We start from the raw sequence: 14086 nt of genomic DNA on the forward strand, positions 1-14086 counted from the left end.
TTTGAGGTTCCCAACCCCTAATTTAAAATCCCTGGATGGAGAATAGAAAGGGGTGTAGGTAAAACTAGCCTTCTGTACCAATTTAAAGACTGGTGTGCAAAGGGTTACAGTAGTAGAGTTCTGCAGCCTTGATGCCTAGATCGACCAGGCTATTTGAGAAGCCGATGAAGCTACTTCCGGTCCCCACCTTGCCCTTTCCTGAGGAAAAAGGGGGTTGCTGTGCTAAGCTTACAGGGAGCGGTGAGTTAAAAGGGACCTTAAGAGGGAGGAGCCATTTGGAGAAAAGTTGGGAGAAAATGATATAAAATCGCAGGAGATCATGTAGGACGTCGTTGGTTACAAAAGAACATGGGAAGCTGCCTTATAAGGCGTACCAACAGTCCATTTAACTCAGTGTTGTTTACACTGACTGGATTTGCAGGGCTTCAGAGGGGGTGGGATCCCCTTCCTGGATTGGAAAAAACTACAAAAGGAGGGGGGGGAGTTTGTATCACATAGTCAGAATCAACCCTCCTACTTCAAAAACTGATTTCAATGTACTGTTGCTAATTTTAAATGGAGAGGAGATTTGTGCCCTTTTAACAGCTGCATGGCATGGGCAAAAATTCAACAGGTGCAACCTTCATTGCCACTTCTCTATACCAGAATAGCTCTTTCTGTTGAATGTCTGCCTGTTTGTGCAGATGTTAAGTGTATGGGCCCATTTGTCTTCTTTTTTAAAAAGTTGGCACTCTTGTTTGTAGATCAGAGAAAACTACCATTCAGAACAATGATGTCTTTAGGTGAATGGAAAACGATAGAAGAGGCTGGTGGCAACGTTTAAAGCAGGTGTGGGAGAACCTTTGGCCCTAGACATTGCTGAACTACATCTCTCATCAGCTCCAGCAAGCAAAGCCAATGGCCAGGGATGATGTGAGTTATACTTCTGCAACATCTGGAAGGCCAAAGGTTCCCCACAGCTGTTTTAAAGACTAACACCTTTATAAAGTAGTGACAACAGAAGAGTTACATATCTTCAAAGTTGATAATGAGGACATTGAATTTGTCAAGGATTATCAATACCTTGGCGCAGTCATTAACTAAAATGGTGACAATAGTCAAGAAATCAGAAGAAGGCTAGGACTGGGGAGGGCAGCTGTGAGAGAACTAGAAAAGGTCCTCAAATGCAAAGATGTATCACTGAACACTAAAGTCAGGATCATTCAGACCATGGTATTCCCGATCTCTATGTATGGATGTGACAGTTGGACAGTGAAAAAATGGATAAGAGAAAAATCAGCTAATTTGAAATGTGGTGCTGGAGGAGAGCTTTGCGCATACCATGGCCTGCGAAAAATACTAATAATTGGGTGTGAGAACAAATTAAACCAGAACTATTACTAGAAGTCAAAATGATGAAACTGAGGTTATCATACTTTGGACGCATAATGAGAAGACATGATTCACTAGAAAAGACTATAATGCTGGGAAAAACAAGGGAGTAGAAAAAGAGGAAGACCAAACGAGAGATGGATTGATTCCATAAAGGAAGCCACAGAACTGAACTTACAAGATCTCAACAGGGTGGTTTACAACAGATGCAAGAGAAGCCATGACTCTTTAAAGTGGTATGATGTTGCTTTAAATGTATTGTGCAGATGTGGCCTTACTGTGTAGACATACTGAGCCAGGTGGATCAATGGTCTGAGTCAGCATAAGGCTGACTCCTATGCTCCTAAAACAAACAAAAACACTTACTGGGTGCGGCTCGAGTTGTGCCTGCCGAGGAGGATGCTTTGCATTGGCCGCTTCAGTTCAAGCTGGCAGTGCAAAGAGATGCTTAGGTTGGCAGGAAATCCCAGGTGGCTTGCTGCAAATGCTGATCGGTGCTTTCCGCAAGCCAGCTTTGGACAGTTCTTGGTTGTGCTGCAGAATTCTCCATTGGCCAGTTCCAGCGGATCTGACAGCAAGGCTCCTTTGCCAAAGAACAATCTGGAAGATAGTTGTGCCTTGACAGCTCTGCTTCACAGGTGATGTCAGCTGTGGGGCTGGTGGGCGTGGTTTGGGGACAGCACCCTTGTGGGCCAGATTGGGACCCCTGCCAGGCTGAATTAGGCCCACGAGCCAGAGTTCTCCCACTGTTATTTTGGCATTATGTATGAACCAGGCTCCTGGCTGACTTGTGCTCTTCTCTTGTCCCGCTCCTCAGGCTAAGCCATCTGTGCTCGCCCACCCCCATTTGAATTGCATGACGTGGATCTGAGGGAGGATATGGCTGAAGGGGAGAGGATAGCCCATCTGAAAACAGAGGAACTGGATCCGGCTGGCTCTAGATTATGGGATGGCATGGAGGAAGCCACAAGGGAAAGCCCACCAGTTAAAGATTCGGATGGTGGGGCCAGGATTATTTTGACAGAGGACACTTCCCAGCGGGTTAAACAGGAGCCGAGCGAGGGGCTCCTTCAGCAATGCTGGGAAGGCCAATGGCAGGCATTTCTGAAGGCCATGCAGTCTCCTCACTCAGGAAGGATCAACCCACAGCTGCCCCAGCCTGCGCTGAGGGAAGACATCAAGGAATTTCGGGTCTCTTCTGACGGAGCAGTCAATGTCAGCCAGTGGCCCCGTGGAGAATGTGGATATGAGATCCTGGACTCTGCTAGAGAAGAGGTCAAGGTAGAGATTCTGGATGAGGAGCCCACTGGCTTGGAGGCACAATGCCAGCGCTTCAGGCATTTCTGCTACAAGAAAGCCAAGGGCCCCCGAGACGCCTTGAGGCGACTCCGGGAGCTTTGCCGTCAGTGGCTGAAGCCAGAGAGACACACCAAGGAGGAGATCCTGGAGCTGGTGGTCCTGGAGCAGTTCCTGGCTGTTCTGCCCCAGGGAATTCAGTGCCATGTCCGGGAACAGGACCCAGTGACCTGTGCCCAGGCGGTGGCCCTTGCGGAGGATTTCCTGATGGGGCAGCAAGACCAAGACACCAAGAACTGGGATCAGCAGGTAAGAGGGTTAGTATACTTTGGTTGTGTCAGAGATGTTTGCAGCTGAAGGTGTGTTCATTGCAGTCCCAAAATATTTATTCTTTATTTATTCTCTTTTCTCCACCTTCCTTTAGCAAATGCATTGTTAAACTATGGATCCAAGTTGGTGGCCATCACTGCTCCCTGTGAGAGCAAATTTCAACGTTTAGCTATGCCCTGCGTGAAGAAGTCCTTCCTTTTGCCTGTCCTGAATCTTCCAACATTCAGTTTCGTTGGATGTCCCCGAGTTCTAGCATTATAAGAGAGGGGGAAACCTTTCCTCTATGCACTTTCTCCATGCCATGCCTCATTTTATACATCACGTTTCCACTTACTCCCCTTTTCTTTTTTTTTTCTTTTTTTTAATAATTTTTTATTCAAATTTTTCAAAAGACAAACAAAACAAAATCAAACAACAAAAACATAAACATAACAATACAACAAAAGAAAAAAAATAAAATAGTTGACTTCCGATTTGTCGCAGATCAGCTATAAGTATATAATATATATCAAACCTGTCCCTTAATATATACATACAGGATCACTTTTCTCCATAGGCTATCTTAGTTAATCGTCAAATCCCAATATCATCATTTTATTTTGATCTTTCAACAAAAAGTCTAAGAGAGGCTTCCATTCCTTAAGAAATGTGTCTGTCGATTTTTCTCTAAGTAAACATGTCAATTTATCCATCTCTAAGTCCATTAATTTCAATAGCCATTCTTCCGTTGTTGGTGTTGATTCCATTTTCCACTTTTGTGCATATAATAATCTTGCTGCCGTAATCATATATAATATTATTCTTCCATATTTCTTTTCTATTTGTTTATCCATAAAACCCAATAAAAAAAATTCTGGTTTTGACTGAATATTTATCTTTAGAATTTTTTGCATCATCCTACCTATCTGTGCCCAAAATGATTTTGCCTTTTTACACAGCCACCACATATGATAAAATGATCCTTCTTGTTGTTTACATTTCCAACAAACATTAGAAACATTACTATACATTTTTGACAACTTTTCTGGAGTCATGTACCAACGATACATCATTTTATAAAAATTTTCTTTAAGATTATAGCATAATGTAAATCTCAAGCCTTTTTTCCACATATTTTCCCACTGATCCATTTGTATGTTATAACCAAAATTTTTTGCCCACTTTACCATACACTCTTTTACTTGTTCTTCTTCCATATCCATTTTCAGCAAGAGTTTATACATTTTCGCAATTATATTTTTATCATTTGTACACAAACCTATTTCAAAATCAGATTTACTTATTTCAAACCCATACATTTTCTTGTCCATTTTATATCTTTCTAACAATTGTAAATAGGCAAACCATTGAGAACTATATCCTTCCTTTATCAGTTGTTCTCTTTCATTATATATTCTCCATGTACGTTTTCTAATAGTTCTTGATGTTAACCATTTCTCTTTTCCAGCCATTTCTCTTCTGTAAAACGCTTCTTGACTTGAGACACATAATGGTATTTTCTAATAGAACCTTGGTTTATATCTATTCCATATTTTCAACAGAGGACGTCTTATAAAATGATTATTAAAGTCTACATTTACTTTTACTTTGTCATACCATAGATATCCATGCCATCCCCACTTCAGGTTATGGCCCTCCAAATCCAATAGTCTTTTATTCCTCAATAAAATCCATTCCTTTATCCAGACTAAACAGCAGGCAGCAAAATAAAGTCTCAGATTTGGTAATCCCAGTCCTCCTCTTTCTTTGGCGTCTTGTAGTAATTTAAATTTAACTCTTGGTTTTTTTCCTTGCCGTACAAATTTAGAGATATCTTTTTGCCATTGTTTAAAAGGTAAATCAGAGGATATTACAGGTATTGTTTGAAACAAAAACATCATTCTCGGCAATACATTCATTTTTATTACTCCCCTTTTCTCTCTTTTGAATTTCCCTTTGAAGCTGCTCATCTTAGTTTGCCCTGGGGAGTTCCCAGCTGCCCCTTCGTATTCCCAGCCCTGCATATCCCACAATTAACCTGTGCAAGCTGCAGAATCGAGTGCTTTGCCTGTAGGGTGGCAGTCTCTAACTGGATTCCAATGGCTATTGCAGGTCATGAGGCTTTCTGGGCAAAAGGCTGTGAATTCCTCCGAGGCAAGCCAGGTTCCGCCAACCCTTTGGACCGGGCATCTTTGCAGAGCGGCCAGTCAGGAAGGGCAGAAGGGGGCATACTCAACAGGTAAGGAGGCCTTGTGTTTGAAATACTGGATGCTTTTTGAACCTTGAGGAGTTTCCCCCTCAAGGTCACAATCTTCCTTGTTTCTAAAGCTTAGTTCTTGCAGAGATGGTCAACTTGACGTCAGCTCAGGCCGCACATCGGACAGAAAGGAAGTGGCTTCCTTAATTTATGTTTATTTAGAGTGTTTTTATCTGCAACTGTTCTTAGGTTGCTTTTGCTGTTGTTGTTAAAATGTGCTGATGTGTTTGCTGGCCTGGGCTCCTTTGGGAGGAAGGGTAAGATATAAATTCAGTGAAGAAGGAAAGAAATGTTGTTTCATTCTATTTCCGCACTTCCCATAAAACATCTCAAAACGATTTCACAGTAAAAATATCAATTAAAAAGAGTTCCATATGTAAAAACATTTTTAGGATATTTTTGAAAAAGGTTGTTGTTATTAGTATTTTCCAAAACTTAAGCATAACATACCACATAGTATTCACTAATAGGCAAAAAACCCTTGCGGTTTAAGAACGTACCTATAGCCAACAGATATTTCTATCAAACTTTAAAAAGCAGGGAAATTGGGTAACTATAGTGAATGTACCAGGGGAGCAGGAGACCTGACCTCCTCTCTGAGATATTGTTCTGCCCTACAGATTTGTCAAAATGCAAACACAGTTTGGGTTGGTCTTTCACAGTCCAATCCATTTGCTGTGTAGCTTGGAAGAGGCCTTTTTTTAACTTTTAAACTGTTGAAGATGAAGGCGAACATGGCTGATTTTTAATTAATTTCAACAAATTATGAGAACTCTGACAGAAAAAACTCCAACAGGGGTCTGGTTTTATTCTCTCTCTTTTTACACTTTGAACTCTCGATCCTCTCTGACTGTTTTGTGTATTGCCATGAAAACTTAGAGGGTTGTTAAGCAAGCGTTTCTGAGTTCAAGACTATAGGTTTTATAAGATTTTGTTTAGAAGTGAGCTTATTGGAAGCATCAGAATGGCATGGGGGGTATTTTCAATTTAACATGGCAGAATGTGAAAAATTCATGCTGGCTGTAATATACAGCCACTTTTGTGGCTATATAATTAAATGTGCACATACAAACTTGGAGTTATATTACAGGTCCAATTAGAGAGATAATGGTTATATGTTTATGCAAAACTTAAAATGAATAAGTCTTAACTTGGTGCTGAAATTATGACACCCGTCTCTAACTGGTCATACCGGTGAGTTAGGTGTGGGTAACTTCAGTCCGGAGGGCCAAAGGTGGCCTCCAGGCCTTTCTTTCTGGCCCTCAGGACTATCCCCATGACATCATCCCTTTCTCCAGCCACACCCACTCTCCCGAGGCCACGCCCTTCCATAGCACTGCTTCACAATCTCCATTGCTTTTGCCTGGCTGGAATGTGTCCTTGCATTCTGGCTTGCCTGGATGGAGGATAGGGAGGTGTGGCTGGAGAAACTAGCCTCCTGTACAGAGGTAAAATTTACATTAGTTGCTCCACCCACTTTTGCCTTTGCCCTCTCCACTGGCATTTCACACACCCATGCCCACATACCAAAGGCTACCCAAAAGGGAATGTAGCCCTTGGGCTGGAAAAGGTTCCCCTTCCCTGCTATAAAGAGGAGAGAGTGTTCCAATGACAAGGGGCCACCACAGAGAATGTTCTTCTTTACAGAGTACATAAATAGGGAATTTACTGTCATGAGATGCCCTAATGGTCCCTGGCTTCGAGGACTTTAAGGGGGAGAGGCACATTCTTGGATGTGAGGCTTGCCAGTGGCTATCAGCCATAATGAAGCCTCTAGGATCAGAAGCAGTGTACCCCTGAGCACCAGTTGCTGGGGCCTGACGTAGGGAAGGGCTGTTGCATTCAAGCTTTCCCTGTGGCACCCTTTGGCCACTGTGAGAAAGAAGATGTTGAACTAGGTGAGGGACCCTTGATCTGATTTTGCAGGATTCTTCTTTTGACTGTAGGCGGGAGCTCACATGATTGAACCAGGTCGGATGAATCAGTGGTCCATCTTGCTCAGATACACTGACTGGCAGCAGCTTGCCAGGTTTTCAGACAGATGTCTCTCTAAACCCTACCTAGAGATGCTGGGGATTGAACCTGGGATCTGCTGCATGCCAAGCAGATGGTCTACCCCTAAGCTACTGCCCCTCATAATTAAATAGAGGGTTTTTTAAAAAAAAAATCCCTGCACCTAGAAAAGTAGCACATATATTTTATTTATTTGTTTGGATTTGTTTTCACAATGTATACAACGCTTAATTACAATCCTCTCTAAGCAGTGTACAAATATCACAATTTAATGAAAATAAAAATAAGTTAAAACTGTAAAAGCAGAATTAAGTTAAAATACCTGGTGGAATTTAAAAAAACAAAAACTTCAGTACATGCAAAGAGACAGCTAGGCTAGAACTCTTCTCCTGGGCATATTAAGTTTTCTGTGTGAAGGGATTTTTTTTAGTGGGGGGTGGGAACAGAGGAACAAATATTCTATCATCCCTCTGATAGCATGAATTGGTACAACCCAGATTGCACAGGTTTAACACCTCAGTCAGATCTAGGCTGGAGTCCTTTAAAGTTTAGAACTGGGGTGGGTGAGCCCCTGTCGGCCACTTTGAGAGGTGGGCAGATGTGCCTGCCTTCCAATCATCTGACCTCACTGTGATGTCAGGTGATTTAACTTAAAGGAAAAAAATGGACGTGCATTCCTGATTCTTTCTCCCTTTACAGCAGGGATGGGGAGCCTTTGGGTCTCCAGATGTTGTTGAACTACAACTCCCATCGGCCCCCACAAGCATGGCCAATGGCCTGCAATGATAGGAGCTGTAGTTCAGCAACATGTGGAGGGCTAAAGGTTTCCCACCCCTGATTTACAGGCATGGTTTGCAATCAAGCCTGTACCTTGAAAGGAATATTTTCCCCCCTTTGAAGCCCAGCAAAGGAATATCCCTGCTGCAGGCAGGGCTTGCATTCGGTGCTGAAATTAAATTCAGCTTTGAAAGCAAGCCCTGCTTACCAGATGGATTGGCTGTGTTCGGGAGCTCCTAAATGGATCCTATCCCAGCAGGGTCACATTTGATACCAAATTTTAAAAGGCGCCAAATGCAAGCCCTGCTTGCAAAGTTAAAATTGGGAGCACATTCTAACAGTCCTGATTGATCCCTTGCACCCACGGCTTTACCTGCCCCACACCAGATGTCAGCTGCTGGACAGGTTAGCATGGCTAGGGGAAAACAGCCTCACAGGCCAAATGAGGACCTCTGGTGGGCATAAATTGGCCTACGGGCCAGAGGGTCCCCATGTCTGCTAAAATCTTCAGCATCATTCTCTCTTTTTCTTTCTCTCAATTTGTCCCACCCCAGCCACCATAAGCAACCTTGAACCTGAAAACCAGTCCTGTCTCAGCATACCCCTACTTTTGGAAACAGAGTGTTGGGCAAGGTGAACCTTTGACTGATCCAGCCAGACTTCCATTATGTTCTTGGTCCTTAAATGTTTATGTAAATGACCATCTGGACCCATATGAACCTGTCCAGGTTTTGGAGGTCCAGTCTGTGGGCCTGCCTTGAAGATCAATCATGGGTGGGAAGAGGGAACAGGGGGAGCTTTTTCAGTGGTGGCTGCATATTTGTGGAACTCCCTCCCAGGGGATATATGTTTGGCCTCCAGACTTTTAAGTAGGCCTTGAAAACTCATAGCCTTCAGGTGGCTTCAGATGCTGGACTGAATTTTTTTACCGACTTAATGATGTATGGTGTGGCTGGTTTTTCAGCAGTTCAAATTAATTTCAAGGGTCTTGATTGAGAAAATAACCCTGGCCTACTTCACCAGGCTGTTGTAAAAAACCCATGAGAATGAATGTCAGGGGAGGGGAACCTGTGGCCCTCCAGGGGTTGTTGGACTCCAACTCCCATCATCCCTGGCTGTTGGCCATGCTGGCTGGGGCTGATGGGAGTCCAACAACCCCTGAAGGGCCACACCGGTTCCTCATCTCTGATTTAATTGGAGAGGGTAGGGGTTGAAGCTGGGACCTTCTTTGTGCAAAGCATGTCCTCTGCTGCAAAGCTACACTTCTTCCCTGAAGGAGCAGAAAGGTACGAGTCTGCCAGGTCTCAAACCCAGCTCATAAGCCTGGCAACCTCATTTCATGCCTCTGCACAGTTGATTAAAGCTCAGCCCTGTGATCCCCATTCACAAGGACTTGTTCAAAATTGGAACCCTGGTCCTCTCACACCCCAAATGAGAATGATGCCCTTAGACCAGGGACAGGAAGCTGTGTGACCCTCTAGAAGGTTGTTAGACTACAACTCCCATTATCCCTGACCGCTGGCCATGCTGGCTGGGACTGATGGGAGTTGAAGTCCAGCAACATCTGGAGGGCCACAGGCTCTCCGTCTCTAGAGATGTGAAGATGCTGAAAGATTTGGAGAGAAAACCAGGGGGGAGGGTTCTGGTTTTATTCCGGGCCTTCACATCTCTACCCATCTCTTATTTAAACTGCTGTCTTATCATAGAATAGTAGAGTTGGAAGGGGCCTGTAAGGCTGTCAAGTCCAACCACCTGCTCAGTGCAGGAATCCAAATCAAAGCATTCCCGACAGATGGCTGTCTTGAATACCTCTGGTGTCGGAGTGCCCACTACCTCTCTAGGTAATTGCTTCCATTGTTGTATGGCTCTAACAGTTAGTCTTAAACAGGCAAAGGTGTCCCCGCACTTGTAGTGCGAGTTGTTTCCGACTCTTAGGGTGACGTCTTGAGACGTTTACTAGGCAGACTGTATATATGGGGTGGGATTGCCAGTTCCTTCCCCGGCCTTTGTTTACCCCCCAGCATATGCCGGGTACTCCTTTTACCGACCACGGATGGATGGAAGGCTGAGTGGACCTCGACCCCTTTTACCGGAGATTCGACTTCCTCCTTCCGTTGGCATCGAACTCCAGCCGTGAGCAGAGCTTTGGCTGCGTGACCGCCGCTTACCACTCTGCGCCACGGAGGATCTTTGAAATCTTTAGTAAAACAGTTAGTCTTACATTACTGTATTTCATTATACTATCACAGTTGTCGTTAGGTTTTTTTTTAATGTAAGCCACTCTGTGTGGAGTTTTCTTTGAATTCATTTGAAATATGTAAAATGAATAAATGAAATATGGGAATTGCTCAGGGTGGCCATGTGACTGTCTTGTTTATTCCATCTTTATTCCTGCAGGTGACAGGCAGGTGTGTGAAAAGGAGGAGACCAGCTTTTGTAAGGGATGTTCTGAGAAAGTGGAACCAAACAACGAAACCTTGGGAAGAGGGAAGGGTGTCCAGACTTGCAAGAAGGGAATAACATTTGGGAGTCAGCAGCAACCAGAGCAGGATACAGGACCAAAGGAAACTCTCGAAAAAACTGTTGCTTGTCAGGAGGATAACTGTGAGGGGGAAGAAGTGAGGGTCCAGCCTCATGACAAGCAAACAACCTGCGTGGATCCTGGGAGAAGCTTCAGGCCAACTTCTGACATTCTCAACCATAAGAGAATCTCCAGCGGGGAGAAACCCTATAAGTGTTCTTTCTGTGGGAATAGCTTCACTCGGACATGGGATCTCCTGGTACACACAAGGATCCACACTGGAGAGGCCCCATATAAATGCTCCTACTGTGGGAAAAGCTTCAGCCGTGGTTCACTCTTCAGGGAACACGTGAGAACCCACACAGGAGAGAAGCCGTACAAGTGTTCACACTGTGGGAAGAGCTTTAATCGGAAACGCTATCTTATAACTCATGAAAGAATCCACACGGGGGAGAACCCGCCTCTGTGCCTCTATTGTGGGAAAAGCTTCTCTCAGAGGGCCAGCCTTGTTGCCCATGAGCGAATCCACACGGGGGAAATCCCGTATAAATGTGGGCACTGTGAAAAAAGTTTCTCCCAGAAGTCCAAGCTTGTCATACACGAGAGGACTCACACGGGAGAGACCCCCTTCAAGTGTCCCGAGTGTGGGAAAAGCTTCAGTCAGAAGGGAAACCTTAGAACACATATGAGAATCCACACTGGAGAGAAGCCTTACAAATGCCTCCGTTGTGTGAAAAGCTTTTCTCAGAGGGCCAAACTACTTGTACACGAAAAAATGCATACTGAATGATCCCAGTATAAATGGATACACTGGGTGCCACACAGCTGACCACTTACTTAATGTGTAGTAGGTGAGTTTTTCTCCCTCATGACACTAGAATTCATGGACCTCCAATGAAGGTGAATGTTGGACGATTCAGGACAGACAAAAGAAAGGACTTCACACAGCGCAGGGCTAAGCTGTGGAATTCTCTCCTGCAAGGGGCAGCGGATGGCCGCTCACTTGGATGGCTTTAAAAGAAGTTTAGACAAAATCGTGGAGGATAAGGCTGTCAGTGTATACTAGCCGTGGTGGCTACGTTCTGCCTCAACTGTCAGAGGCAGTATGCCTTTGAATGGCAGTTCCTGGAAACCATTGGAGGCGAGAGTGCTCGTGCGCTCAGGCCCTGCGTTAGGCTTCTCCCATTGGGGCATCTGGTTGGCCAGCGGCCTGTCTAGAACAGGGGGCTGGACTGGATGGGCCACCGGCCCGATCCAGCTGCAGGGCTCTTCTTATGTTCTCAAATTAGAAAAATTCATCCGGAATAAGGCTGACAGTGACTGCAAGTCATCCTGGCTGGATGCTGTCTCCAGAATGAGAGCCAGCATGACTATGAATACCTGTTCAGGGCAGGGGGCTGTTGTCACTATGTCCTCCTTGTGGGCTTACCGGAGACATTTAATGGGCCATTGTGAGGAACAAGATGGACCGTTGGTCTGATCCAGATGGGCTGTTCTTAATGAGCTGTGAGGCAGGAACCTCCCCAGTAGAAATCTCACCCCTTGCTGGGTTGCACTAGGTAAACCAGGTGTGGGGATCCTGTCTCCCCCCCCCCCAGATGTTGCTGGGCTACAACTCCCATCACCCCTGGCCATTGGCCATGCTGGATTGGGTCTGATGGGAGCTAGAGTCCAGCAAAACCTGGAGAGCCCGCAGGTTCTCCATCCCTCAGGTAAGCTATTTTCTCTGATGCTCAGCCCCCGACGGGAGTGTATCTGTCCATTTTCTTATAGAGCAGTCATGGTTAGAGCAATTAGGATTAGGACTAGAAAGACCCTGGTTTGAATCCTTGCATAGCCAAGATATTCACTGGGTGAGTTGTACTCTCTCAGCCCTTATCTACCTCACAGGGTTGTTGTGGAGACTAAAATAGAGATGCGGGGCCACTGTATATGCTGGCTTGAGCTTCTTGAAGGGAAAGTGGGGTACAACTATAGTACATGAGGGGAGGGGAATCCTGTCCACCTCCCCTGCCTTGCTTCCCTAAGCTACAAATAATTTTCTGTCTAGGAAAAGCCTGGTGTACTGTAACCCCAGCCCACAGGGGTGACCCCAAGGCAGGCAAAGCGGCTAAGGCCACACTTGCACCATGCACTTAAAGCACTATCATGCCGCTGTCAACATTCATGGCTTTTCCCCAAAGAATTCTGGGAACTGTAGTTCGAGAAGGGAGCTGAGAGTTGTTAGGAGACCCCCACCCACCCAGAACTACAATTCCCAGAGTTCCCTGGGAAGAGGGAATGATGGTTAAACCACTCTGGAAACTGTAGCTCTATGAAGGTCTAACAACTCTCATGTGGTAGCATTGCAAAAGCCCAGTGAGAGGGCAGAGCCTGGGAGCGCAAAGGCAGGGCCTGTTCTAGCAGTGGGCGGGGCCTGAGGACCCGATTAAAAAAAAGTGATCTCATATTTCCCTCTCTGTAGTGCTGGACTAGGAAGGCTTCAGGCTTGCAGGATCTACTCTGATGTTTTACTAGACTCTTGAGGTCCATGAACCAGTTGCAAAGTTGTGGGCGGGGATGGTTGACATACACTCACTTTGAATTAAGGGAACAGGGTACCTCTCTGAGCAGTTGCTCAGCCTAGGCATTTGTTTTCAATACCAGAACTGAGCTCCTGGTTCTTCGACACAAAAATCTGCTCCTGGTTTTCTCCCCCACAACTCTCTCCCTTTCAGTCGCCTAATTTAGGAAGAGTGGTGGGGAGAATGTGGTGGTGTTAAAACAGAAATGAGAAAGTCTGGCACCTGGTGATGATGTCACAAGTGTTATCTTGGGCTGACACCTGCTTAAAGGAAACATGTTTGAGGAATCACATGAGTTTTACTTGGTTAATAGTTTCATTCATCAAATAAACCTGCATAAATGTTCATATAAGAAAAAATACATAAACGGGGAGGAGGAACAATCCTTGTTTTGAGATAATACATATGCATGAGGCAGCAGGATTTAGGGATTGCTTCTTCAAAGATGGTGCTTGCCATCTGCAATTTTTATAAGCATGTATTCAACATAATAAAAGCATTTATTTGAATCTGTTAATTGGGGGGTATCTTTTTCAGGCTCCAATCCTATATACCCTTTTGCCCCTGTTGAACTCAATGGTGCTTGCTTTGGAGTAGACATGTGTAGGATTGTGGTTTTTTCTCATTCTTATTTCCTCCTCCCTCTCAATTCATTTTCCTTTTGTGCTGTGTCTTTTTAGAAGAAAAACCAAACGGCAGGGAGTGTTGTATAAGTCACTCTGGCAGCCTTTTTTGGTTGAAAAGCTGGGCAAAACTTAATTAATTAAACAGATAAGTCATTGCATACATTTATTTCTTCCTTCTGTCCCTTCCCCATTTCAGGGGGTTCCATTGGCTAGCCACCACTGTGGCTACCACAAGTAATTTCCACTCACCAACCATTTGGACAAGTGCATTGGGCTACTCGTCAGTGGGGATCCTACTAATGGATCTGAGCAGAGCTGGGTAAAGGGACACCTCTGCCTCAGCCAAACCCCT

General features: G+C 44.9%; 1 protein-coding gene across 2 annotated transcripts; it reads left to right on the forward strand.

The window, feature by feature from the left end:
* The first annotated feature begins 134 nt into the window (after positions 1 to 134).
* Positions 135 to 13971, forward strand: LOC133381181 (zinc finger protein with KRAB and SCAN domains 8-like). 2 transcript variants are annotated; one of them, XM_061619876.1, is made up of 4 exons: positions 135 to 240; positions 2189 to 2976; positions 5089 to 5215; positions 10421 to 13971. In XM_061619876.1, the coding sequence occupies exons 2-4, from the start codon at positions 2251 to 2253 to the stop codon at positions 11332 to 11334; spliced, it is 1767 nt and encodes a 588-aa protein (XP_061475860.1). In that variant the 5' UTR covers positions 135 to 240; positions 2189 to 2250; the 3' UTR covers positions 11335 to 13971. The 2 variants fall into 2 exon arrangements, with proteins under 2 accessions (XP_061475860.1, XP_061475861.1); XM_061619877.1 differs by lacking the exon at positions 135 to 240 and adding an exon at positions 251 to 1607.
* The last annotated feature ends 115 nt before the right edge of the window (positions 13972 to 14086 follow it).

Source organism: Rhineura floridana, chromosome 3 (assembly GCF_030035675.1).
Source record: "Rhineura floridana isolate rRhiFlo1 chromosome 3, rRhiFlo1.hap2, whole genome shotgun sequence".
Lineage (NCBI taxonomy): Eukaryota > Metazoa > Chordata > Lepidosauria > Squamata > Rhineuridae > Rhineura > Rhineura floridana.

Coding starts and splice junctions, on each gene's coding strand:
- LOC133381181 (XM_061619876.1), top strand. CDS start 2,251: ATGGCTGAAGGGGAGAGGATAGCCCATCTGAAAACAGAGGAACTGGAT. Junction 2,977..5,088: donor CCAAGAACTGGGATCAGCAG/GTAAGAGGGTTA, acceptor TGGCTATTGCAG/GTCATGAGGCTTTCTGGGCA. Junction 5,216..10,420: donor GAAGGGGGCATACTCAACAG/GTAAGGAGGCCT, acceptor TTATTCCTGCAG/GTGACAGGCAGGTGTGTGAA.